General features: G+C 45.7%; 2 protein-coding genes across 2 annotated transcripts in view; both read right to left on the reverse strand.

Moving 5' to 3' along the window:
* Window positions 1–2,846, reverse strand: part of serpinc1 (serpin peptidase inhibitor, clade C (antithrombin), member 1) — an 86,168-nt gene extending 83,322 nt beyond the window's left edge. Inside the window, exons 1-2 of the mRNA XM_072438817.1 lie at window positions 2,771–2,846; window positions 408–562 (exon numbers count right to left, since the gene is read on the reverse strand). Of these exons, the coding sequence (XP_072294918.1) occupies window positions 408–561 (154 nt within the window). The 5' untranslated portion in view covers window position 562; window positions 2,771–2,846. The remainder of the gene's footprint in view (window positions 1–407; window positions 563–2,770) is intronic.
* Window positions 2,847–5,624: 2,778 nt separating this feature from the next.
* On the reverse strand, window positions 5,625–27,679 carry stil (STIL centriolar assembly protein). Its single transcript, XM_072439366.1, has 16 exons — window positions 27,527–27,679; window positions 27,075–27,179; window positions 18,445–18,560; window positions 18,205–18,374; window positions 16,608–16,849; window positions 16,016–16,099; window positions 15,843–15,929; window positions 15,229–15,370; window positions 13,298–13,401; window positions 13,107–13,212; window positions 11,186–12,220; window positions 10,579–10,666; window positions 9,693–9,876; window positions 8,230–8,323; window positions 7,242–7,609; window positions 5,625–6,289 (listed from the first exon to the last, which is right to left on the reverse strand). Exons 1-16 carry the CDS (start codon window positions 27,583–27,585, stop codon window positions 5,647–5,649), a joined length of 3,627 nt encoding a protein of 1,208 aa, XP_072295467.1. The 5' UTR covers window positions 27,586–27,679; the 3' UTR covers window positions 5,625–5,646.
* Between the last annotated feature and the right edge of the window lie 36 nt (window positions 27,680–27,715).

Consider the following 27,715-nt stretch of genomic DNA (forward strand, 5'->3'; position numbering starts at 1 on the left):
GTTTATTGTTGAATGTTGCATGGAATCACCAAAGCCAGTTCCAAGCCTGTTAGTGACTTTAGAGTCGAGGTGTGTCCTTCACCGCGGGAGCGAGGAGAGCGAGTTATAATTACTATTATTATTATTATTTTTTAAAATAACAAAGAAATCTATTTGTTTGTGCTAAAAGGCATGAAGTGATCAGTAAGTGATTGATGTGGTTCTAGTACCTGTATCTGCTGGTTCTAGTACCTGTGTCTGCTGGTTCTAGTACCTGTGTCTGCTGGTTCTAGTTCCTGTGTCTGCTGGTTCTAGTACCTGTGTCTGTTGGTTCTAGTACCTGTGTCTGCTGGTTCTAGTACCTGTGTCTGCTGGTTCTAGTTCCTGTGTCTGCTGGTTCTAGTACCTGTGTCTGCTGGTTCTAGTACCTGTGTCTGCTGGTTCTAGTTCCTGGTCCGGAGTCCTGTAAACACATCGTGGCTCCAGAGGCAGGTCTTTGGGTTTAGAGCTGCAGATGTCAGGGAGAGAGAGGGAGAGAAGAGGGAGGAGAGAGAAGAGAACAAGAGAGGAAAATCTGTGCATACTAGAGAGAGAGAGAGAGAGAGAGAGAGAGAGAGAGAGAGAGAGAGAGAGAGAGAGAGAGAGAGAGCGCGAGAGCGCGAGAGCGAGAGAGAGAGAGAGAGAGAGAGAGAGAGAAATGAAAAATGATCAAAACCTAAATTACTAGAATCAAACCAATGATGATGGAACATTTTAGGGCCGAGGTCATTGTATCCGCTGAGCTGAAGCAGGAGGTGGAGGTGGAGGTGGAGGCCGAGGTGGAGGTGGAGGTCAGATCACGTCGTTCTGACCTGAGACTTGCGGGAATCGAAGGAGGAGAAGAAGGAAAGGAAACAGAAAGCTTTTTGGAGAGAATTATTCTGAGCTCCTTGATGGCTCAGGAGTTGAAGTCCCTCCCATCACAATCGAAAGAGCACATTGCCATGGCAACCAAGACCAGCAGCTGATGAACCACAAGGCCAGGGTTAAAGGAGACCTCCAGGTTTAAAGGAGACATCCAGGGTTAAAGGAGACCTCCAGAGTAAAAGGAGACCTCCAGGATTAAAGGAGACCTCCAGATTTAAAGGAGACCTCCAGGGTTAAAGGAGACATCCAGGGTTAAAGGACATATCCAGGGTTAAAGGAGACCTCCAGGGTTAAAGGAGACCTCCAGGGTTAAAAGAGACCTCCAGAGTTAAAGGAGACCTCCAGGGTTAAAGGAGACATCCAGGGTTAAAGGAGACATCCAGGGTTAAAGGAGACCTCCAGTACAAAGGCAAGCACGTCTTCTTTGCTCCAGATATTCCATATGAGGTTCATCAACAACAGCAAAAGTTCCTCCACATCTGTGACGAGCTCAGGAGAAAACTGAGACATGGGTTCTTTTTACTGGCGACTCTTCTGGAGACTTACGAAGGTAAAAATGTCCTCAGAACACCAGGAGAAGCAGAGGTGCTCCTCAGAACACCAGGAGAAGCAGAGGTGCTCCTCAGAACACCGGGAAAAGCAGAGGTGCTCCTCAGAACACCGACAGAGGTGCTCCTCAGAACACCGACAGAGGTGCTCCTCAGAACACCAGGAGAAGCAGAGGTGCTCCTCAGAACACCGGGAAAAGCAGAGGTGCTCCTCAGAACACCGACAGAGGTGCTCCTCAGAACACCGACAGAGGTGCTCCTCAGAACACCAGGAGAAGCGGAGGTGCTCCTCAGAACACCAGGAGAAGCAGAGGTGCTCCTCAGAACACTGGGAGAAGAAGAGGTGCTCCTCAGGAAGATGAAAAACACAGGGAACTGAACAACATGAGAGATGGAGCCACCAGCGTGGGGCATGTGAGTTCAGGTTGTGGTCACCATGGTGATACATGCTGCGTGTTCCGCCGTCTTTTCCCGCCTTCAGTTCTAGTATTTCGCTTCCAGTCGGTTAAACCAGGCTTGGTTGTTCCCGGTTCTGAATGCAGCTCTCAATGACGCCATGTCACACTGCACTTCATGCAGCGTAAGGGCCACCTGTTGTAAAGTTAGGTACTCTCTCCCATCTGTCCCGTGCAGGCCCGGCTGATCTTTTTGGGGAAGTCTTTTTTGCTGCTAATGTTAAAATCGTTTAGTTCCTGAAGCGTCACCTCCATTGCCTTTTCCGGGTTTGTTCATCTCTTACAGTCTCGTGCTCCTCGGTTTATGAGGGAAAAGGAGATGGTAAATATTGGCAGTAGGGCGGAGCAGGGCGCGGAGCAGGGCGCGGAGCAGGGCGCGGAGCAGGGCGCGGAGCAGGGCGCGGAGCAGGGCGCGGAGCAGGGCGCGGAGCAGGGCGCGGAGCAGGGCGCGGAGCAGGGCGAGTGCCATACCCCAAAGTCAACCGTTCCCAATCCAAAGCTGAAGAAAAAGCACTGAATACCTTTAAAAAGATTATCCAAATGTTGTGAATTTTAGATTTATTTCATTTATGTGTTTGCAGCAGTAACTGATTCTGACTCCTCCCAAAATGGTGAATTTGTCTGAAAATAAAGGTTATTTGACTTTTCCAGGAGCTTCTCTTTTGCCAGATGGTGAACAACATGGAATAAACACGGTAGAAAACATGTTTCTCTTTATTCCTAGACTATGTATAAAACAAAATACAATCAAATATTGAAGCGGTTTAAATGAGTTCTTCTTTCCAAACTCATAGCATTAACTCTTTAGGTGCGCTTGTGTCAGAGGGGCGGGGCATCTGACACACATTGTTTTAAATACGTGAATAATAACTTCAATCCTACCTCAATGCTTGAATATTCTGTAATTGTTCTGTAGGTCAACAGCAGCAAACTGGAGCAGGACCGGAGCAGAACTGGACTGAACAGAAGTGGAGCAGGTCAGTGTCCGGCAGAGCAGAGTCTGACCTTTGGACACATCGATTCAGTCGTGTCAACACTCGAATCATTCACAGCATTTACACTAGAACTCCTTTTGAAAGCACAAGCAGAACAAACACTTTTTTAAACAAAATGAACAAAAAAACATGAAACAAAACGAGAGAGAACATCGCAAACAAACAGTCCAGTCTTTGATCATCGGCTCAGTTTGTGTCTTTGTGATGGCATTTGGCCCCGCCCCCTGGAATAAAGGGGTTTATGGTGTTCATGGTCGGAGTTTTGAGGGCCAAATATATAGTTCTGAAATCAGGCGATGTCTGTGCCACTTTATTGATCTCAGTCCAATTCTAATCTCGGAACAACAGGACACTCCCAAAACATGTTCCTGTTTCCTGGCAACCACAGTTGCTCCAACAATTGCATTTCCATGTGAATAATGAGGATTTTGACAAGGTGTGACATCATGTGACACATTTGTCGAACAGAATTCTGTCCAAACATGTGACTTTTTGGTTCTCCACTGAGAAGACCGTGTCCGTATCTCTTCTCCATTTATTTTGTATATACTCAGTAGAGTGGCTGCCAAAATGTTGAATACATTTATATAATTTAGATATTATTCCTCTTGAAAGTTCTGATTTATAAGCTACAATAAGTATTTCAGTCAAGGGGCTATGATCGTCATGAATCTGTTTAATTTCTTGGTTATAATATCTCCTTATTTGTAAAAAACTATAAAAGTCCTGTTTCTCTTTCAACAAAGCTTTTCATGTGATTCTCTTTTACATCTGGTGAAAAACCTTTAGACGTTTTGTCCTCCAGACCTTGAGTCTCAGGTCAGTTCTAGTTGGTACAAACCGTTTATGACCTTTGGTCATAAAACTTTACCAGTTTAAGATTGTAACATCTGTGTTTAGTTTGTATGTTCTGATCAGCTCCTTCCATGTTGTAAAAACAGATTTGAGCCAGGGATTCTTCACTTCCTCCGTCAGACTCAAGCGTCTGTCATCTGCAGTAAGGCCTGTACAGGAACCCCCGGCACCACATTACTCTCAGTATAAGACCTGTACAGGAACCCCCGGCACCACATTACTCTCAGTATGAGACCTGTACAGGAACCCCCTGCACTACATTACTCTCAGTATGAGACCATTGAGCTTGTATTGGCTTCTGGTCAATATTAGCAGAAAAACAGCGAAATAGCCTCCTTTTGGTGTCCGCCTCTTGACTCACACAAAATTCTTCAAAACAAAAACTCACATAGTCCGTAGTGTGTTTAATTTCTTTTATTTTTGGAACAATCTAAAACATTGCGATGTATGCGGCGTTGTGCGGTCAAAGACCGTGTCGGTAGCCCTCTGACTCCAATCTGGATCCGTCTCACCTGTCGCCATTTTACCCATTCAATTTGACCTACTTCCCTTTGGCCCGCCCTATTCCCGGATGTGGGAGCCAGCATAGGGGCTGGAGCCTCCATCCAGCAGAGGAAGCCTGAGTCCGGCCTGATTTCGGCTGAGTGTGGGGTGGCTGTGGAGCTGGCTGGAGCCTCCAGGGTGTGTGCGCCGGAGCTGTGGCCCGGCCAGAGTGGCCTGTGTCCGGCCCTGGTCCTCCTGGAGCTTTTGTGAGGAGCTGATGCACAGAGCAGGGCCAGAATGGAGAGCTGTGTGTGGGCAGAGCAGCTGGAGCCTGTGCCCTGGTTCTCCTGGTTCTTTGGGAGGAGCTGATGCACAGGGCCATGCCCAGGAAGGGCAGGTGTATGTAGGTATTTCTACATCTGGTTATCAACCAGCTGTCCCTGATTACAAGGTCTGACCAAACGATGACCACGTTGTTGGGTGTGAAATGCTCTTTTGTTTTGTTTTATTTTTTTATTTGATCAACTTTTAGATCCATCCTTGGGGCCAGGTTGTGGCGAAAGCAGTGAAGAAAGGAGAAAGCCATCCCAGAAACAGGTTCTCCTCCTGAAGAGCTGGTTCTCCTCCTGAAGAGCTGGTTCTCCTCCTGAAGAACTGGTTCTCCTCCCGAGTGGTTCCAGCTCCACTGTCTCTCTCTCGTCTGTGAGTCAGATCTCTCCTTCGTGTGGAACTGGCCGAGAAGGAGGTTTTAAGGACAGAGGACTCTGGGACATCGTCCCTCGTCCCTAAGGACATTGCTTAATCAATTTTTCACTGTCGCCCTCAGAGACCACTGCTGTTGTGATTTTGGGCGTTACAAAAATTAATTGAATTGAATTTAGCCGGATAGAAATTTCTTATAAAACAAAAGTTTTTATTCCTGGGAATGTTTTGGCTAAAATGTGGGGACAAATAATATTTTAGGAACTAAATAGTCATTTGAGGTTGAAATGAGATTCTTTTCCCACTTTTCCACCACTGCAGAAGAACATTTTGTATTGATGACCAAAGAATACAATGAAAACAAGTTGGTCAAAATCATTTTATTAGAAAGACAGATAAATTATAAAAAATATTTTTAAAATATGTAAAATAGTTCAAACACACAGAAAAAGGCAGATCCTACAAACAAGGGAAGCACAGGCTCCGCCCCCACTGCAGGGAAACGTGGATCAATTCTAGAAACAATACTGTCATTTTCCTGTAGAAATATTTACTAAGACAAACTGTTGATTGTAAAAGTAGAAATGCTCCTGAAACAAACACTATCGTTTTATCACAACAGATTGTGGTAATATTTTTAAAAGATGTTTCTGTAAAAATGGCGACACCGGCATCGTCCCGTTGTTCCAGTGCGACTGCTTTATTCCTCAGTTTTAAAGTTTGTCAAAAAAGTTTGGGGAGCTGCCTCAATCGGCTCAAGTCTAAAATATTCCCCACTGATCCCTGGCTCTCCTTGGCTCGCCTCCTCCTCGGCCCGTTCTCCTTGTTCTCCTTGTTCTCTTCACCTCCACCATGTTGTCCATTTGCTGCCAGAAGCTGCATCTTGGGCTTGAGTTCGCGGATCAGCTGACTCTGTGGCAGGAGCGCCTCAGGAAACGTCCCCTTCACTGGCTCCTCGTCCTCGTCCTCCTCGTCCTCGCTCTCCTCTTCGATCAGGTCATAGCGCTTCATGTACTTCCGTGTGGCTAAAGACATGTGTGGAGACAGGAAGCTCATGTCCCTGGAGGAGGCCATGTCCCTGGAGGAGGCCATGTCCCTGGAGGAGGCCATGTCCCTGGAGGAGGCCATGTCCCTGGAGGAGGCCATGTCCCTGGAGGAGGGGTCCAGGTGTTTGGGGCGGGACGCACACAGGTGTGTGAGCTGTTGGTCAGACAGGTAACGCAGGGCGATGGCGTTGGCCTCCAGGCTCAGGTCGACGCTGGAGCTGGAGTGAGGAAGGAAGGAGAGGGCGGGGCCGGAGAGACGGGAGAGGGCGGGGCCGGAGAGACGGGAGACCACTGCAGCCGGGTTGATACACGCCAAAGTACTGCAGAGAGGTCAGTACAACACATGTCAGTACTGCAGAGAGAGGTCAGTGGTACACATGTCAGTACTGCAGAGAGAGGTCAGTGGTACACATGTCAGTACTGCAGAGAGAGGTCAGGGGTACACATGTCAGTACTGCAGAGAGGTCAGGGGTACACATGTCAGTACTGCAGAGAGGTCAGGGGTACACATGTCAGTACTGCAGAGAGGTCAGTGGTACACATGTCAGTACTGCAGAGAGGTCAGGGGTACACATGTCAGTACTGCAGAGAGGTCAGTGGTACACATGTCAGTACTGCAGAGAGAGGTCAGGGGTACACATGTCAGTACTGCAGAGAGGTCAGGGGTACACATGTCAGTACTGCAGAGAGGTCAGGGGTACACATGTCAGTACTGCAGAGAGGTCAGGAGTACACATGTCAGTACTGCAGAGAGGTCAGGGGTACACATGTCAGTAGTGCAGAGAGGTCAGTGGTACACATGTCAGTACTGCAGAGAGGTCAGTACACATGTCAGTACTGCAGAGAGAGGTCAGGGGTACACATGTCAGTACTGCAGAGAGAGGTCAGGGGTACACATGTCAGTACTGCAGAGAGAGGTCAGGGGTACACATGTCAGTACTGCAGAGAGAGGTCAGGGGTACACATGTCAGTACTGCAGAGAGGTCAGGGGTACATATGTCAGTACTGCAGAGAGGTCAGGGGTACACATGTCAGTACTGCAGAGAGGTCAGGGGTACACATGTCAGTACTGCAGAGAGAGGTCAGTACACATGTCAGTACTGCAGAGAGAGGTCAGAACACATGTCAGTACTGCAGAGAGAGGTCAGAACACATGTCAGTACTGCAGAGAGAGGTCAGTACACATGTCAAGGGTCCCTCTTCTGCAACAAGTATGATTTGAGGCATGACTCATGTAGTGCTCTAAGCTGGTGCTAAGCCCTGGAGCCTCACCTGGCGCTCTCCACAGCTCTGGTTCTGGCTCGCTCACTTTCGCTCAGCTCCTGTTTGTCCAGGTTGACCCCGAGCTGCTGCAGTCTCCTCAAGGTCGCACTCACCACTACATCCTCTCTACCTAAAGCAGGGGCTCCAGGGTTTTTCTTCTTCTTAGGCCACTGAACCGGAGCAAAGACCTGACCCGGAGTCGGGACTGGACTTTGGACCTGACTGAGTGCTAAAGAGGAGGAGTGGGAGGAGTTGGCAGGAGACGGAGGGCGATCAGGACTTTCCTCTTCTTGTTTGGATGGACTAGTTTCCTGTTTGGACTCCTTCACTTCCTGTTTAGTTTGGTCTTCCTCTTGCAGGTAACCATTCAGCTGAGTCTGAAAAAGATCAAAATCAGTATTAATGATGAGCTTTAGATATTGTTTAAATGAACCACACCAAATTACAATGATAATCATTTGAAACAAGGAGCTGTCGTAAGTTCACCCGTAACTGAAGAAACTATTTATAATCACTTTAGATTATTGAGGGGCAGAAAAAGCCGGTTGAGTCTGGAACAAATGGAGAGATCTGGACAAAACTTTCAATCCTCTGACTTAAGTATTAAGTATGGGACAAGATATTTTTTGTAGTAAATAGTAAAAAGAGGGTATAATTTTTCAGTTTCTTTAGCGAGTGCCACACCTAAATATCCAAGAGATTTCATTTGCCATTTAAATGGATGTTTTTTTTGTAATTTAATGTGTCAATTTTAACACGATGAATTGTTTTTGATTGTCTCATTTTTATTTATTTATTTATTTCATAACATAAAATATATTATCAGTGACACAAAGAGTGAATGAAAAGGAGAAAGAAGAGCAAACTCATGTTATCTGTCCATTTTTCAACTTGTGCTTTACACTGGTATTTTAAAACACACGCACACGCACGCTCTGGTGTGGTGTTCTTCAGGTTTGGTGGAATGGCTGTCCATATAAATGGTGGTTGTATTTACCATGAGGTTGTGGTAGAAGCTGCCCTGGGGGTCTTGGTTAGGGCTGTACAGACTCGCACTCTCCCCCAGAACAGGGCTGTCCACACTGCTCAGGCTGGAACACACAAAACCAAAGGATCAAACATTGCAACTGCTTTATCTGGATAAAGCATCATTTATGTTACTATCCAGGCAAAGTTTCAAGTGGAAGCTTAACAAATAAGTGAAGAAAAAACAACCCAAAACATTTAAACTCAAGGGGCAAGTCTGGGAGACAGAGGATCAAGACCACTATCCACCCCTCCAAATACATCTGTATCACGAAAAACAACCAAGTTTTCTTTAAAAGTAGATTAACAGTCATGCAGTCTTCAATGTCTCTGAGGCAGTGAATCAGGGGCTCAAAATATGAGGTATTTGACTGTAAGGGAGGAGTTCGGGGAGGAGTTCGGGGAGGCCAAGGAGGAGGACTATTGGTCGGCCCCAGAGAAATTCTGGCAAACCGTCCGGCGCCTCAGGAGGGGGAAGCAGTGCTTCACCAACACCGTTTATGGTGCGGGTGGAGGCCTGCTGACCTCGACTGAGGAGGTCATCGGACGGTGGAAGGACTTTGAGGACCTCCTTATTCCCCCCGTCACGTCTTCTGAAGAGGAAGCAGAGACTGAGGACTCAGAGGGACTTGTCCATCACCCAAGCTGAAGTCACTGAGGTTGTTAAACTCCTCGGTGACTCCTCGGTGGCTCCGGGAGTGGATGAGATCCTGAGGACCTAAAGTCTCTGGATGTTGTAGGACTGTCTTGGCAGACACTTTTTTCAGAAATGTCATTACAGGCAGGGTGTGACTGCAGTTGGCGATAGACGACCTTTTCCAAAACTTTACAACGGAAAGAAAGTTTAGATATTGGCCTTTAGTTTGTAAGAAAATTAGGCATCCAAATGATGCTTTTTAATAAGGGGCTGGACAACAGCATGTTTAAAAGCAGAGGGAACACAGCCAGAGGAAAGTGTTGCATTCATCAAAATTAAACAATAGGACTGACTGGCTCAAAGACTTCTTTAAGTAGTTTAGAAGTAGTCAGTCTGTGGGACAGTAGGAGGTCTTTGCCAGTTCACTGAGGGCTATAAGCTCAAACTGTTCCAAGTCTCCATGACACACAGGAACAGCAGCAGGCTCAGAGATCAGAAACAAAGAGAAGGAACACTCCTTCAATTTATCACACAAGCTTGTAGAGTAATTCATGTCTACATTCACACATGAGTTAATGATGTCATTCAATACGTTGAATAGTACTTATAAGCTTATGGCTATTTGTGGACACAAGGTTAGACATATATGCACATTTTTAAGTTTTAACAGCTGATAGGCAGCTAAAGAAGAACTGAGCAATTTGAGTACTCCATTTCTGTTCAGAAATCAAATTTGAACAGAAACCTGAATTGAGTATCAAGACTTGCAGTGTGAACAAGACTTGACAAATGTGGACCTGTTCTGAGAAGGAGAAGGAGAAGAAGCCTTTGTTGTGGTGTTTCTCTCTGCTCCAAGCTCAGGCTGATCACATGACTCTTGTGTGGTGCTGTGGGGAGGGGAGACGCTGCCCCCTACAGGAGGAGGAGAGGTAGACGAGTCCTGATGCAGAGGAGGCGGCTCAGGCCAGAACAGCGATGCTCCTGCAGGGACAAGAAGATAAAAGGTGAATACACTAAAAAATATAATGAATGTGAATAAAAGGCCATTGTTTCCTGCAGTGTGTCTCTGGGTTAAACCTCTGGGAGCAGTGGACTGGATCAGAGCCAGGATCCTGCTCAGGAGCACTAAGCAGGGGTCAAACACCTTTTTGGTGCAGTAGACTGATCTCCATTGAGGGAAGCGCTCATTTTCTGCCAACATCATTTACTTCATCTAAAAGACTGACGTCAGGCTTTCAGACAGACGCCCGTCTGCGCATTTTGGACGGGGTATTTTAAAATGTGGACGGGCATTTTCATGTGGAGGGACGCCCCCCCCACAGGCGCAGGCACGGTTCCCGTGCACTCGTTTACGACGCATGGCGAAACGTCGCAATACGCCGCTCCCTAAGTGTCGGAGTGTGATCATAATTTTGGGTTTCCATATTTGGCTTGCGCGCCATTGTGCAGGGTTTAAGTCGATGGAGTGGTCAGATCTCACCTGTGACCACTGCTCTAGCTGGAGGATCATGTGCAGGGTTTAGGTCGATGGAGTGGTCAGATCTCACCTGTGCCCACTGCTCTAGTTGGGAGGATCATGTGCAGGGTTTAGGTCGATGGAGTGGTCAGATCTCACCTGTGCCCACTGCTCTAGTTGGGAGGATCATGTGCAGGGTTTAGGTCGATGGAGTGGTCAGATCTCACCTGTGCCCACTGCAATGCTGGCTGTGATTTTAGGCGAACTTTGTTGAGTTGACTGGAACTTTCCCTGAGCCTCCAGGAGCATCTGCACCTAAAGACAAGATGAATGAACTATGAACTATGTTGACACATGGAGCAGAGACGAGGCTCAAAGGTCAGAGAAGGTCAAAGGAGCAGAGACGAGGTCAAAAGAGCAGAAGGTCAGAGGAGTAGAGACATGGGTCAGAAGAGCAGAGAGGAGGGTCAGAGGAGCAGAGAGGAGGGTCAGAGGAGCAGAGAGGAGGGTCAGAGGAGCAGAGAGGAGGGTCAGAGGAGCAGAGGAGGTCAGAGGAGCAGAGAAGAGGGTCAGAGGAGCAGAAGGTCAGAGGAGCAGAGAGGAGGGTCAGAGGAGCAGAGCGGAGGGTCAGAGGAGCAGAAGGTCAGAGGAGCAGAGAGGAGGGTCAGAGGAGCAGAGCGGAGGGTTAGAGGAGCAGAAGGTCAGAGGAGCAGAGAAGAGGGGAGGTCAGAGGAGCAGAGAAGAGGGGAGGTCAGAGGAGTAGAGAGGAGGGGAGGTCAGAGGAGCAGAGAGGAGGGTCAGAGGAGCAGAGAGGATGGTCAGAGGAGCATTGACCTGTTGTTGAAGTAGCTGTAGCTGCCTGTCTTGCTGCAGTAACAGTTGGTAGGCCTCCCCTGAGGAGAGGGCCATCTGCTGCTCATAGCAGCGACTCACAGGAGGCAGATCTGTGAACACTGGATGACCACAAGATGGAGCCATCACACTGGGACTCCCGCTGGTGAAGGAAGGAACTGCAGCAGAATTGTGCAGACTTGAAGGCGCAGCTTGTTGGTTTGGGGGGTGAGAAGGGGGAGATTGGGATACATTTTGTGATAATAACCCCATATTTCCAGCCGGCAGCTGCGTGCTCCTCAAGCTCACTGAAGATTCAACATTTTGCGGTGTGTGGAAAAGATTTAAAACAGGATTTGATTGCAATTGTGGCATTTTAAGATGCTTTAGTTTAACGTTTGTAGTTTGTTCAATTGTGTAGTTGTAATTTGTCAGATGGGTAGAATTTTGAACAGTGGGTTGAACATTTGATGTCAACATTGGCGTTTGATGATTGGGGGGAGGCGTTTGATGATTGGGGGGAGGCGTTTGATGATTGGGGGGAGGCGTTTGCGGACTTGAAGCTGGTTGAGACGGTGTCAAATTGGTAAGTGAACCGATTTGAGGGGAGTTTGTAATTTTGTAATTTTGCAAAACAGGTGGAGTTTGAAGTGGATTTGAAAAGGATTGCCTTAAATTGGAGGGACTGAGGCCGTGGTCTGAGGGGGAAGAACGCTGACTGGGTTGCATTTGGTGGACATTTTGGATGATTGGAGAATTGTGTTGACAGTTTAGCGGCGTCTTTTGTTGGCTCTGAAGATGGTTGAGTCCTGGCTTGGATTGGTCTGAGTAGATGGTGGTGTATTGATAGTCAGTGGTTTTGCAGCAGGCACAACTGGATTGGAGGTTGGAGTACGGAGTGCTGTGGAGACACAGAGGAGAGGCAGATGGAGGGGGCGGGGCCTGAGGTTTGGAAACGGCCGGCGTTACATCGTGATTGAAGAAGCTTCCGTCATTCAACATAGACAATTCTGGAACAGACGGCTGGATCCTTCGAGGCTGAAAGAGAAATGATACATGATCTTTGATTGGCCAGTTCTTTTCCATTAGAGTAATTACTGAAGACACAGACACAGACAAATCAAATGTCTATAACAAGCAGTCTACATGGCACGTTCAGTACGTAAGCACACATTTCATTAAAGATTGACATTCTCCAAACGTACAGCCAGTCAATATGTGATAAAATGTTTAAGGTCGTTTTTTTTTATTTTGAAATTCAGGTCGGTTGGGTTAAAGGAAACACACAATGTATATTATGTTACGTTATAACATGAGATATTTACACAGAAATATGCTCCATGTGATGCACATATGGGTTTGTGTTCTGTGTCTAGTGTCACTGCATTAAAGTAATTTCTCTGAATATGAGTCTGATTATAATAAAACACACAATGTTTTGAAGCTTAAACTATAGAAAACCGGACATGTTTCTGGACAGTGCTTCCACGGTCTTCTTCTACAGCACTGTTATAATGTACGCAGTTATAATGTACGCAGTTATAATGTACGCAATTATAACGTACGCAGTTATAACGTACGCAGTTATAACGTGCGCAGTTATAACGTGCGCAGTTATAACGTGTACAGTTATAATGTACACAGTTATAATGTACACAGTTATAATGTACGCAGGATTCAAAGCATGAGAAAAAAGAAGCGGTTAATGTCTGAGAAGTACTGTACTTTGGTTCTGGCAGATGAAGAAAGGGAACTTATAGTATAGATTTCTCAATGGAGGAAAACAAAATCACATGTTTGGAAAATAATTCAGTTTGGAAAAATATATCACTATTTTACAATACAAACTTTAAAAGACTCATTAAATTGATCATCAACTTGTATAATGTATAATTGCAGATAGTACAATGCACTTAAGCCTGACCTGCTGGGACGAGGGAAGGTGTGGGCTGGGAGATGGTCTGGGAGACAACTCCTCGTCTTCCACTCCAGAGTCCTGATCCACCACAGAGAGCGGCCTCGTTGGAGAGCTGAGTGAGAGCCAGGAAATTATAGCCATTATTCACCTTTACACAAACCAAAAGATTCATACTCAAATGTTTAAAAAGTGCTGACGTTCTGAAGGCCATATGCGCTCGTCTGAAGACTTCTGTCTCTCTGGAGCTGCCCTCAGAGTTCAGCTCACACTCCAGAGTCTGCCCCTGTGTACACGCCACCTGCTGGACACAACAAGACATGCACCGTAAACCTACAGTCATCACGAGCTCTGTACACAGCAGGGTCTGTCACTTTGTTTTATGTAATACTTGAGCAGTGTGGTGCAGTCCATTACCTGTGGCAGTTCTTACCTGGTACAGTGTAGCAGTGTGGTGCAGTCCATTACCTGTGACAGTTCTTACCTGGTACAGTGTAGCAGTGTGGTGCAGTCCATTACCTGTGACAGTTCTTACCTGGGACAGTGTAGGAGTGTGGTGCAGTCCATTACCTGTGGCAGTTCTTACCTGGTACAGTGTAGCAGTGTGGTGCAGTTCATTACCTGTGACAGTTCTTACCTGGTACAGTGTAGCAGTGTGGTGCAGTCCATTACCTGTGGCAGTTCTTACCTGGTACAGTGTAGCAGTGTGGTGCAGTCCATTACCTGTGGCAGTTCTTACCTGGTACAGTGTAGCAGTGTGGTGCAGTCCATTACCTGTGACAGTTCTTACCTGGGACAGTGTAGGAGTGTGGTGCAGTCCATTACCTGTGGCAGTTCTTACCTGGTACAGTGTAGCAGTGTGGTGCAGTCCATTACCTGTGGCAGTTCTTACCTGGTACAGTGTAGCAGTGTGGTGCAGTCCATTACCTGTGACAGTTCTTACCTGGGACAGTGTAGCAGTGTGGTGCAGTCCATTACCTGTGACAGTTCTTACCTGGTACAGTGTAGCAGTGTGGTGCAGTTCATTACCTGTGACAGTTCTTACCTGGTACAGTGTAGCAGTGTGGTGCAGTCCATTACCTGTGGCAGTTCTTACCTGGTACAGTGTAGCAGTGTGGTGCAGTCCATTACCTGTGGCAGTTCTTACCTGGTACAGTGTAGCAGTGTGGTGCAGTCCATTACCTGTGACAGTTCTTACCTGGTACAGTGTAGCAGTGTGGTGCAGTCCATTACCTGTGACAGTTCTTACCTGGGACAGTGTAGGAGTGTGGTGCAGTCCATTACCTGTGGCAGTTCTTACCTGGTACAGTGTAGCAGTGTGGTGCAGTCCATTACCTGTGACAGTTCTTACCTGGTACAGTGTAGCAGTGTGGTGCAGTCCATTACCTGTGGCAGTTCTTACCTGGTACAGTGTAGCAGTGTGGTGCAGTCCATTACCTGTGACAGTTCTTACCTGGTACAGTGTAGCAGTGTGGTGCAGTTCATTACCTGTGATAGTTCTTACCTGGTACAGTCCATTACCTGTGGCAGTTCTTACCTGGTACAGTGTAGCAGTGTGGTGCAGTCCATTACCTGTGGCAGTTCTTATCCGGTACAGTGTAGCAGTGTGGTGCAGTCCATTACCTGTGGCAGTTCTTACCTGGTACAGTGTAGCAGTGTGGTGCAGTCCATTACCTGTGACAGTTCTTACCTGGGACAGTGTAGCAGTGTGGTGCAGTCCATTACCTGTGACAGTTCTTACCTGGTACAGTGTAGCAGTGTGGTGCAGTTCATTACCTGTGACAGTTCTTACCTGGTACAGTCCATTACCTGTGGCAGTTCTTACCTGGTACAGTGTAGCAGTGTGGTGCAGTCCATTACCTGTGGCAGTTCTTATCCGGTACAGTGTAGCAGTGTGGTGCAGTCCATTACCTGTGACAGTTCTTACCTGGTACAGTGTAGCAGTGTGGTGCAGTCCATTACCTGTGGCAGTTCTTACCTGGGACAGTGTAGCAGTGTGGTGCAGCCCATTACCTGTGACAGTTCTTACCTGATACAGTGTAGCAGTGTGGTGCAGTCCATTACCTGTGGCAGTTCTTACCTGGTACAGTTTAGCAGTGTGGTGCAGTCCATTATCTGTGGCAGTTCGTACCTGGTACAGTATAGCAGTGTGGTGCCCAGTGAGGAGCTGGTAGCAGAGTTCAGGCCCGTTCACTTTACATTGAAAAAACTGAGGAGCCCTGTGAGTGGGGGTGAATAAAAGCAGCAGGAAACTGCCACTCTCCGACAGGACTCTGGAAACAGAACAAACCGTTAATACACCGGTGTCAAACTGGTGGCTATTAGCATCCATTAGAGGATTGCAGCAGCGTCCTCTTTTGTTTTATTTGCCTGTGTAACGCAGACGCAGCATGCTCAGCGGACGGTTGGGATGTGGATATGGTGTGGTTTTAATGCAGAGCTCTCAGTTTTGCATCCAGACGCGTGTACAATGTGTGTCATGACATTTTGCGATGCATTGACAAGGAGTCCAACCATTTGTTTATATTTCAAAGGGTTCAAAAAGGCTTCTTTGAGTCAGGTGTTATAGGAAAAATAGGCTCTTATGATAAAGGGGTTTAAAAACAGAATCTTTAGAAACAGACAAAAATAAAATGTAATGTCCTGAAATGTTTAATCAGCAATTTAAAAAGTTGTTTAATGTTGTATTCAGCAAGTTTTGAATGAACTGATTCTATGCAAGGTGGAATGGGGTTTACTACACACCGATCCTGTATGCAAGAGCTGTAGAAGAAGCGCAGAGTCCAGGCCCAGACCTGAGGACTGTGGACATACGTGGCACCACTGAACCACCTGAAAAACACAACAGTGCATACTTTTACCTGACAAACATATTCACTTTACCAATTCATTGAAAAGAGCAATAGTTTTACACTTACACTCCGACCAGAGGTAGGCTGAGGGCTTTTGGGTCCGACTCTAACAGCAACAGCAGCTTCCGGCTCTGATCCATCGTCACAAAACTGGAGCAGAGAAGAATGAAACTCAATCAAACCCGCTCTACAGTACATGCCGAACCTGTCCCCAGTCCCGGTCTAGTCCCTTGGTCCAGTGTGGTCCTGGTCTAGTCCCTCTTGCCCACTCTGCCCTTGGTTCTGGTCTAATCCCTCTAACCCGTTCTGCCGGTCGCTGGTCTGTCCTTGGTTCTGGTCTAGTCCCTCTTACCCATTCTGTCTGTCGCTGGTCTGTCCTTGGTTCTGGTCTAGTCCCTCTTAACCGTTCAGCCTGTCGCTGGTCTGTCCTTGGTTCTGGTCTAGTCCCCCTTACCCGTTCTGCCTGTCGCTGGTCTGTCCTTGGTTCTGGTCTAGTCCCCCTTACCCGTTCTGCCTGTCGCTGGTCTGTCCTTGGTTCTGGTCTAGTCCCTCTTATCCGTTCTGCCTGTCGCTGGTCTGTCCTTGGTTCTGGTCTAGTCCCCCTTACCCGTTCTGCTTGCCACTGGTCTGTCCTTGGTTCTGGTCTAGCCCCCCTTACCCGTTCAGCCTGCCGTTGGCCACTGGCCTGGCTGGGCTGGTGAGACTACGGAGCAGCGCTGTGGGGATCACGTGCACGGCTCGGACTGGCTCCACATGCACAACTGTAGCTGGGCTCACACAGGACCAAGTCAGACTGAAGTCTGCAGAGTCCAAAGCCTGGGTCCAGACCACATGGAGTCCTAGTGTGAGAATATGGGACAGGTCCAGGGACTGACGCCCATTGATGGATTGGAGAACGGCCTGGGACAATGTAAACACACAGAGCCATGTTAGGTTGTTTTCACACATTAGTACTATTCTGGAAAAATGTCCTGCAACTATAGATTTTACAATTCGGCATTAAGATGCTAATCAGTTACACTCTATTGAAGACAGTGAGGTAAAGATTCTAAGCAGGGAAAAAAGATGGTTTGAATGAGGCTTTAAAGAGGCAATCTTTGTTAAAAAAGGAAAACCATAGTTAAATATGAACGGGGGGTTAAGATTCAACCTTCCGGTTGTTTATAATGGAATTTTGCCTCCCTGGATAGGTCGATGCCCGGTGGGCAGGACCTACCCTGAGAAGGATAAATATCTGAGTTCCTGGTCTTGATTCGCAGATTGAGAATGACTCTTGGATGAGAGTCAAAACTAAACAAAAATAAACAGAGTCCAGATGACTTCAACTGAATCTTTTTCTACTATAGATTTTACTTAACGCATTAGTTTTCCAGGGCAGTAACGAGGTCTCCAGGACTCTGTGAGGGTCAGCACTGATCTAATTTTAATTAGTCTAATTAGACCCGGCGCAGACCGCGGGTGCGCCTCGAGGCCCCAGTTCAAAAGACTACAGGCACATCACTACTGCATTTATTTATGTGTAAATATCTAATTTTACAACGTGGACACCGTTGGACACGTCTGGATAATATTCTACCGATCGGAGTTTGTTTTGGTTCTTCTTCCGGATAATGAAATGCGTATGTACGTAAGCTCTGATTAACCCTAACCCTTAACTCTACGCCGCGTCGGCCCAAAAACGCAAAAACGCTGGACGCTTAGGACGCTGTCCACATAGACTTTTAATGTAAACTAGACGCTTTGATGCAGTGTCTGGTGACAAACTAATTAGTCCTTTATAAATATTCTTTACATACAAAGAGAACAGTTTGGACTGAAGTGAAATGTTGCAGTTATGGGGAGATACTAAAATTTATTATTTTAAGCAGAAACTCCTTATTCGTTATTTGTGTATTACTACGACCTATAACCTTTATTCAAAAAAATATTTTATACGCTTTTTAATGGTTTAGGAATGTACAAAAAAAGAAAAATCAAAAGAATCAATAGATTACTCGATAACTAAAATATTTGAAGCAGCCCAACTGTGAATCAATAATTCTGAGGACATAAATCAGAAACATAATCTAAAAGAGTCCCATAGCCATTGTCAGTGAACAGAATTAACTAACTAGGAACTTGTAACTAAAGAAATGGATGACAGACACTCAACCAACAATGAAGACGGGAGTGACAGGAGTGAACATTTTGACAATTACATTCAGTCTCTGTTGGTACCTCCATGTTGCCATGACAAACACGTGGCCTAGTCTCACCTTAAAGGCCTGGTGCAGCTCTGCCTCTGATTGGACAAGAGCACTGGGGTCAGATGTGAACACACTGGAAGCACAAACGTCTCCAGGAAGAGCCGCAGAAGGAACATGGACGCCACTTTGGTCCCGACCCGGATCAAAGCGGTCCAGAGTCACTGTCACGCCCTCCTCATCTGTAGTGCGCAACAAAGCTCAGAATACAGTCCAACACATTCTTGGATCTCCAACTAGCACAAGCCTGACCTGCGTCCACACTCAGAGATCCCAGGAAGAAGCAGCGCAGCAGAGTTTTGGAGCTCTGTCTGTTGTGTCTCTGAGCCAAACGCAGGGCCTTCTCTGTCAGGTGCACACGAGGAGCTCTGAGGAACAACAAGGGAAACAGTTCAAATGCTCATGGTTAGCGATGCTGTCGTACTGGCCATGTTAAACATCTGGCATAAACGCGTACAAAAGGTTGATTGAAATATCTTAAAATCGGGGGATTTAGTCTCCCTGACTGCTGCTGAAGCCTGAACCCTGGACTGTTGAAGCTAGCGTCATGGCTGGATCTACCTTTACCTGTTTGAGCTGTCATATGTCGAGTCAGAACCCTGGCTCCTTCTCTGATGATAGGTGCGTGAAGTGCAGTGTAGTGGTAGTTTTGGAGGCCAGAGTTACGGAGTTAGAAGCGCGGATCCGCTGTTTAGAGGAGCTAAAGTCCAGTTATAGTTCGGTTTTAGCGCGAGGGCTACCGGACCGCGCTGCAGGGCGTAGCATTAGCATTAGCAGTAGCAGTAAGACCGAGCTCAGCCCCTCAGTGTCTCCCGTGCAGCCGGGACTAGACCAGGAACAGAATAGGGATCAATTTGTGACAGTTCGGAGGGGACAAGGCGCTAAACGCCGAACCTTAGAGCACCGTGAGCTTAACGTCTATAATAGGTTTTCTCCCCTCAGCGATCACACGCCCGCTGAACACACTAGAGAAACTCTTGTAATCGGGAGTTCTATTGTTAGAGACGTAAAGCTGCCAGCTGCTAGCGTTAGGTGTTACCCGGGGGCCAGAATGGGTGACATCGAAGGAAACCTTAGGATCTTAAAGCAGAGTAGGACCCGTTTCCGGCGAGTCGTGATTCACGCAGGCGGTAACGACGCCCGGCGGAGACAATCAGAGGTGCTCAAAGTTCAAGTAGCCCCGGTGTGTGACCTAACGAAGTCGATTTCAGACACTGTAATATTTTCTGGTCCCCTGCCCAATCGGATCAATGCTGAATTGTACAGCCGTCTTTCAGCATTCAACAGCTGGTTATCTAGATGGTGCCCTCAAACAATGTAGTCTTTATTGATAACTGGAGTGCGTTTTGGGGAAAGCCCGGGCTCATACGCAGGGATGGCATCCATCCGACTTCGGAGGGTACATCCCTATTAGTTCGGAATTTGACCGATAGTCTTAGTCGTGTTAAAGGCGGTATGGACAATTTTTCGGCGATTTGAGAACGCAGGCGGAAGTGCGCATGCGCACTCCCCTGTGCGGACTGATACAACACACACGTGCGTTTGTTTATTAGCGCAACGGAGCGCATCGCATCGCTCGTCTCCTGTATATTTCTGTCCACTTCTGCGTCAGCTCGAACTGTCTTTCTCCGTCTTCATTTTGCCCCGTACACTGAGGGAACTATATTATGATAGATCCATGCGCTTAGGCACGCGGAAACGTGGGCACGAACCGCACGCGACTGCAGGTGAGCAATAGGTGCGTTTTATGATTGATACGTGGCAGGACAAATGATTTATCCACGCCACGAGGAAATATGATAAAAAATTTGCTGAAAAAAATCGTCCATACCACCTTTAAGTGACCATCTAGGGATGAGCCCTGGGCGCAGAGCAGCAGTTTAAGATGCTCCTCTGTCGCTGAACTCTCGCCCATTCTGTCACATGTGAAGTGTTCAGATTCAAGACAGATAGAGACTGTGTGTCCCTCGTACAAATAATGCCAAAAAGTCACATCTCAGAAAAACTATTTCGAGCGTCAGACCAAATAACTTAAGGGAAATAACAATCACAAATGACACAAATATACAAATGAATAAACATGTAAAATGTGGACTGCTAAACATAGAGAAATTTCCTCCAAATCGTTCTTAGTTAATGAATTAATTAGTGACTATAACATAGATCTTCTAGCTCTGACTTTATATCAAACTTAGTGCTAGCCTGGGATAAAATAGTTATAGCTGGAGACTTTAATATCCACGTGAACATGAGGGATGACGCTCTCAGTAATGCCTTCAGCGCCTTGTTAGACAGCATTGGTGAATGTAAATAAACCAACTCACACCCATAAGAACACTCTGGATCTAGTCCTAACGTATGGAACAGAGATTAGTGACCTCATTGTCCTCCCTCAAAACCCTATATTGTCAGATCATTTCCTAATTACCTTTCAGTTTATTCTTAAAGATCATCCAGTCCCACAGAATAAAGTTATAATGAAAAGGACAATATCTGAAAAATCTATCTCAAAATTCAAGGAAATAATAGAGCCAATACTAAGTGACATGTCATGTGATCCTGCTGAGAATAGTTTTAGTCCCAGTATTAGTGATCAATTTGTCGACTTGACCATGAATTCTCTGAAGTCTGCTCTTGATGTTGCAGCACCGTTAAAACAGAAGGTCATTAGGCCAAAGCGCGCCTCCCCATGGTACAACCAAGAACTGCGTTCACATAAACAAAGAGTTAGAAAGTTAGAGGGATTATTTCGTCGCTCTCACACAGAAGAATCCCTAAAAGCATGGAAAAGTTGCCTGCTGTCCTATAAGCAGGCTCTGCGTAAGGCCCAAACCAGATATTATTCAAATCTAATAGAAGTCAACAAAAGTAACACTAAATTCCTTTTCAGCACTGTAGCTAGGCTAACAAACTGTCACAGTGTAGTAGAGCCCTCAATCCCAGCTACACTCAGCTCTGATGATTTCCTCCTATTTTTTAACAATAAAATAAAAACAATCAGAGATAAATTAGATGAAATTACCCCCGCTATTAGCCCTGAACTAGCCCAAGCGGTAAATCTAACGTCCCATATAAATCCACCTGTAAACTTAGAAAGGTTCACAGCTGTTGATCAAGCAGAGATAACTTCAGCCATTATGTCCTCTAAAAGCTCAACTTGTGTCCTAGACCCCATTCCAAGCAGACTCCTCAAAGACATTCTCCCCCTAATTATAGACCCTATCCTTACTATAATAAATACTTCACTCGAAAGTGTCTATGTTCCACAGTCCTTCAAACATGCAGTCATTAAACCTCTTCTGAAAAAGCCTAATCTAGATCCCGACCTATTGGTAAACTACAGACCTATTTCAAATCTTCCCTTCGTCTCTAAAATCCTTGAAAAAGTTGTAGTAAAACAGCTTTGTCACCACCTGCAGGACAATAACTTATTTGAAGTTTTCCAGTCAGGGTTCAGAGCCCACCACAGCACTGAAACTACACTAGTTAAAGTCACAAATGATTTGTTATTAGCCGCTGACGATGGACTGGTCTCAATCCTGGTCCTGTTGCACAGCGTTTGACACCATTGACACCTGCAGAGGTTAGAATGTGATGTAGGTGTTGGAGGAACAGCCTTCAGCTGGTTTAAATCCTATTTATCTGATAGGTACCAATTTGTTAATGTGAATCAGAGCTCCTCACCGTGCTCTAAAGTAATTTACGGTGTGCCACAGGGTTCGGTACTCGGTCCAATTCTGTTTACTCTTTATATGCTGCCATTAGGCAACATTATCAGAAAGCATGGCATTAACTTCCACTGCTATGCAGATGACACTCAGCTGTATTTATCAATGAAACCTGATCAGAGCGATCAAGTAGACAGACTTAGTGCTTGTGTGAAGGATATAAAAACCTGGATGACACTTAACTACCTGCTACTTAACCCTGAAAAAACCGAGGTCATTGTGCTTGGCCCTAAGCATCTACGAGACGCTCTATCTGAGCAGATAGTCACACTGGACAATGTCAGTGTAGCCTCCAGTTCTACTGTAAAAAACCTTGGAGTCTTATTTGACCAGGAGCTCTCATTTAAAGCTCATATAAATCAAGCTTGTAAAACAGCCTATTTCCATTTGCGCAACATAGCCAAAATCAGAAGAATCCTGCCTAAAAGTGATGCCAAAAAACGTATCCATGCATTTGTAACGACTAGATTAGACTACTGTAACTCCTGCTCACAGCAGGTCCTAAAAGCTCCATAAAAAGCTTTCAACTGGTTCAAAATGCAGCAAGATTACTAACAGGAACAAAAAGAAGAGAGCACATTACGCCAGTGCTGAAGTCTCTTCACTGGCTCCCTGTCGAGTTTAGAATCAAATTTAACTTCTACTCCTGACCTACAAAGCCATAAATGACATGGCCCCATCCTACCTCAAAGATGCTATAGTACCATATCATCCAAACAGAGCTCTTCGCTCTCAGAATGCCGGCCTTCTGGTGGTCTCTAAAAGTACTGTAGGAGGTAGAGCGTTTAGCTACCAAGCTCCTGTGTTATGGAATCAGCTCCCGACCCATGTTAAATATGCTGACACAGTCTCTTCATTTAAGTCCAGGCTTAAAACGCTCCTCTTCGAAATCGCTTATGGTCAGACTAGTTAGGAACAGAAACATAAACCCACAGCTTTAGCTACGCTGCCCTAGGAGTAACTATTCTGGGGGAAGTATGACAGCTCGACTCCGACGGTCCCTCATCTGCCTGAAGAGTGGGTCCATGTTCCAGTCTCCCTCGTGTCCGTCTGTCCGTCTGTGAGAGTCGGATCTCTCCTTCACTGGAGCTCCTCCAGGTTTCTACGCTTTTTTCCCAAAGAGGTTTTTTTGTAGTTTTTCCTGGCCGAGAAGGAGAGTCTAAGGACAGAGGACCCTGGGACATCGTCCATCGCCACCACAGACATTGTTGATTCGGCCCTCAGAGGCGACTGTTGATGTGATTTTGGGCCTTACAAAAATAAATTGATTTGATTTGACTGTTGAAGCCCGACCCCTGGACTGTTGAAGCCCGACCCCTGGACTGTTGAAGCCCGACCCCTGGACTGTTGAAGCCCGACCCCTGGACTGTTGAATCTTTTTTTTTGCCTTCAAAGTTAAAAAAAATATGAATTTACCTACCGACCCACTTGAAAAATGTTGGGTCGGGTTACAGCAAACAGACAATTTATTTGGGGTAGCCTTAGGGATGCATACCTAAACCCACGTTCAGGTTCAAGTCCGGATTCGAATCCAGAGGTTTAGGTTCAGGTCCGGACCTAAACCAGGCCATATTTGCATAATGTTATAACAGCATAACACAAGCTACTTGGCTCAATTAAGTTGAAGACACTTGAACAAGGACGACTATCAAACACAAGGCTTAACTGCAGTGAAATAAACTCAACTTGTCCTGCTTTATTCACTGTTTTTTAACAGAAGTTACAACTTTCAAATCACAAGCTACGAGCTAGCTGCTAAACTATAGCTTAACAGTTAACACACATCACTTGAGGAACAACTCAAGACTCAACTCAACAACAAGAGCATGTCGAGTATTGTTGACAGGGTCAGTCTGGGTCAAGGGTCAAAGCAGCTGTTTCATCTGATACAATGTTTCATCTTTAGACACATTTCCATCTTTAATGTTCAGATCCATTGGCATCAAAAGTCAGGTCAAAACCTTCAAACAGACAATACACCAGTGTAAATAAGGATGTCAGTGTAAAATAACAGTTACAAAAACTAGCATAAAAGTCAACTTGAATCACTATAAAGCATCAACTTGAGTTAAGTAGAATATGAAAATATTTTACACAACACATCAAAATAATACATCATATTAGCAGCATTAAACACCAGACCATATTTAACAACTGTAGAATACAAATCCAAAATACTATCACCAAATATAAACTCCAATTAATGAATGCAGCAATTAAGCAATATTACTTTGACTTTACTTGTACCCATGTGCAATACTGTCATACCTATGTGCAATACTGTTTTTTTCAATATTCTCTGTCCATATAACAGCAGTAAATAAGAGTGTCACTATTGTTATTATTATTATATAGTATAAGAGTTTTTTTTTAATAAGAGTTGGGTTAGTTTCTATAAGTTAACTGTTCTTTTACTTCTGTACCTACTTTGTGTTGCAACACTGGAATTTCCCTATTGTGGGACAAATAAAGGCTCATCTTCTGAAAGCGCACCGGGAGGCGGGGAGGGGACGCGAAGAGGCAGGTACCCGGTGTACTGATCGCCCCAGAATGCAACGTGCGGTGAAGGCACATATAGACAATAACTATTGTGTAACACATAGTTATTGATTTGAGATGCGGCGCTCGTCAAAGCCCCTCGTCTACCTCCTCCCGCTCTCCTGTTTTCAGACTAGAACAGGCTTCTGAGAACCCCGAGGATGTCAAATTCAAAGGGGTCAAACTCAATCATGGCCAGCTGGAAAATCCAGACCCTTAAGAGAAGACATTCTGATACAAAGAGCTCATCGTCATGACAACTCTGGTGGTGATATGTAACTTGTGAGTGGTAAGACAATTATGTAAATGAGACTCCTGCAAATAGTCATCTGATGATGATGATGATGATATGGACAAAAGTTGTAAATAAGGCCATCTGACTTGGTGTTAAGACAGGGGTGGGCAAACTACAGCCCGCTGGCCACATACGGCCCGTATGTCTTTATAATCCGGCCCGCCAAACATGCCAAGTAAATAATAAATAACGGGTGGTTAAGATTCAACCTTCCGGTTGTTTATAATGGAATTTTGAATCCCTGGAGAGGTTGACGTCCAGAGCATTCTGATGCTATTCAGTTACACAGGGAGGAGAGAGAGAGAGAGCCAGGTACAATAGGAGGCTGATAGCCCATTAAAAAAGTGATAGTAAACAATGCAGGATAAATATCGGAGTTCCCGCTTGATTCGTAGATTGAGAATGACACTTTGATAGGAGTCAAAAAGTATCCTTGTTTTCAAAAAGAAAATGATGATGAAACAACAATCAATGGGTCAATGGTCCCCCGCATGAAAAGGGCCCTATATTGGACCTAGTTTTATCTCAGGGCTTGGATGTGTGCATAAATGAAATTGTGGACACGTGTTTCCCTGATCATATTCCTGGCGTGTTTACTATAACATTGGCTGGTCCTGCACAGCCCGGCGCCGTCACGCACAATGGCCATGTAACAAACTCCTCATCCTAGCTTACCTTTCCTCATAATTGGCAAACTCGGATTGTTTTAATCTTTTTAGAAGGATGTTGAGGAACTGGCTCTTGCGTTTGACAGTACCTGCAATGGTGTTTTGAACTTTACCGAAACGTGTCTGTGACCCACAGTTAAAGGAGACCACACGCAAACTCGACGCCAATGTAGACAAAATGGCAAAAGGACAGTTCTTCTTTAGCTGCCTATCAGCTGTTAAAACTTCTAAATGTGCATATATGTCTAACCTTGTGTCCACAAATAGCCATAAGTACTATTCAACGTATTGAATGACATCATTAACTCATGTGTGAATGTAGACATGAATTACTCTACAAGCTTGTGTGATAAATTGAAGGAGTGTTCCTTCTCTTTGTTCCTGATCTCTGAGCCTGCTGCTGTACCTGTGTGTCATGGAGACTTGGAACAGTTTGAGCTTATAGCCCTCAGTGAACTGGCAAAGACCTCCTACTGTCCCAAAGACTGACTCCTTCTAAACTACTTAAATAAGTCTTTGAGCCAGTCAGTCCAATTGTTTAAAGTTGCCATAACATGCTTTTTTTCACGTTTCGTAGTCTATCCTAAGTGTATAATTGATAATAATAAGGGTTGTGCAACACCCTTAACATAATAGTTAAGAAATATCACCCATACCTTGGACCCCCTCACCAACCCGGAAATGCAAACGGCTTGGTTTGATATTCGCCCCCACCCTTGCGAAGAGCGATCTGGCTCCCCCGCCCAACCCGTGATGTAGTCTCAGAGCGCGTGTGTGCCCCGCCCACCCGTGACGTAGTGTGGAGAGGGGGATGATGACGCGTGCTTGGCCTTATGACGCGGTCTTGCCCCACCACCCGTCAGTTTGGAGATTCGCGGAAAGGAGATAGTCTGTAATATAGCTAAAAACTGCGGGAATCAATCACTCTGGGTACATATATGAAGCACAAATAGCAATGTAAAAAGGTTAAAAGCTCTGAAAAGTCGATTTTGCATGTTATGGGACATTTAATTTTGATGAATGCAACACTTTCCTCTGGCTGTGTTCCCTCTGCTTTTAAACATGCTGTTGTCCAGCCCCTTTTTAAAAAGCATCATTTGGATCCTAATGTTCTTACAAACTAAAGGCCAATATCTAAACTTTCCTTCCGTTGTAAAGTTTTGGAAAAGGTCGTCTATCGCCGACTGCAGTCACACCCTGCCTGTAATGACATTTCTCATAACCCATACCTCATCTTTCTGCCTCAGAGACATTCAAGACTGGATTAATGCAACTCTTTTTATTATGGTCTTGATCTGACCTCTCCTGTACCACTTCTAGTGTGAAATTTAAGACTTTAAGACCTTTAAACATTTAAGTTTTAAAACATACATAATAGAAATGTAATTCAATTACAGATTTTATAGGCCTACTAAGTTTACTATTGACCCCGTGGGAACCCTGGAACAGTATCATCTGAAAGGGCAAATGGACTTGAACAGCATGTTTGCACTGCCCTAAAAAGAGTTGACCCATGGAATGACCCATGGAATGAACTGTATGAAAGCTTAACATGTATTTTTAATCACACTGAAGAGGAATTAAACTAAACTATGAACTGCAACACGTGCTCAGATGTACTCTGGGCTTTTACAGCTGCTTCTGCACTTTTACCTGTGAGCACAAAGATGGAGGAGCGTTTTGTCTCCGGTCGAGCTCCCGTCCCACAAAGAACATCTGGACTGAGGGAAACTCAGAGAGAGAGAGTTTGTCATCGGCCTGAGAAAGACACACCGACATGAGATGAGAGCAATCTGAAGCACCTTTATCGTTTCTACAAATTATGTATACGTGTGTGTGTGTATATATGTGTGTGTGTATGTGTATATATGCGTGTGTGTGTATGTATGTATATGTGTGTGCATGTGTATATATGCGTGTGTGTGTGCTGTCATTTGGGTGCAGAGAAATGATCTCTACTAAATGCATTTAAACGGCCTTTGAAGTCACACATTTCAATCTATGGCAGCTATTAGCTCCCCTCCCTGTAACTCCCCTGTAGCTCCCCTGTAGCTCCCCTGTGGCTCCGCTGTAGCTCCGCGGCAGTGTGTCATGGTCAGACCCACCTTGGTCGCACATTGTCGGGCGCAAACACCAGAGCGCGGAGGTTCACCGGGACACTCATTCTCCTCGTGTCCGCTCGAGAGGCGCCTTTCTCGGTACAAGTCGTCTGGAAAAGTCGCTGCTTCCACAGACACCCAAACCCAAAATGTGCAATGTTCCAGGAGAAAGCGGCACTTCACCGGGAGATAAAG

This window comes from Eucyclogobius newberryi, unplaced genomic scaffold, assembly GCF_026437365.1.
Source record: "Eucyclogobius newberryi isolate DKJ021-1_F unplaced genomic scaffold, fEucNew1.0.hap1 SCAF_9, whole genome shotgun sequence".
In the NCBI taxonomy this organism is placed as follows: Eukaryota; Metazoa; Chordata; class Actinopteri; order Gobiiformes; family Gobiidae; genus Eucyclogobius; species Eucyclogobius newberryi.

Bases quoted from the DNA above. Each gene is read 5' to 3' on its own strand.
- stil (XM_072439366.1), bottom strand. From the start codon at position 27,585: ATGAGTGTCCCGGTGAACCTCCGCGCTCTGGTGTTTGCGCCCGACAAT. The intron at 7,610-8,229 runs GTAAATACAACC...GATCTTTTTCAG, and splicing joins GCTTCTACCACAACCTCATG to ACTCAGCTGAATGGTTACCT. The intron at 6,290-7,241 runs GTGAGGCTCCAG...ACCTCTCTGCAG, and splicing joins AGAGCTGTGGAGAGCGCCAG to TACTTTGGCGTGTATCAACC.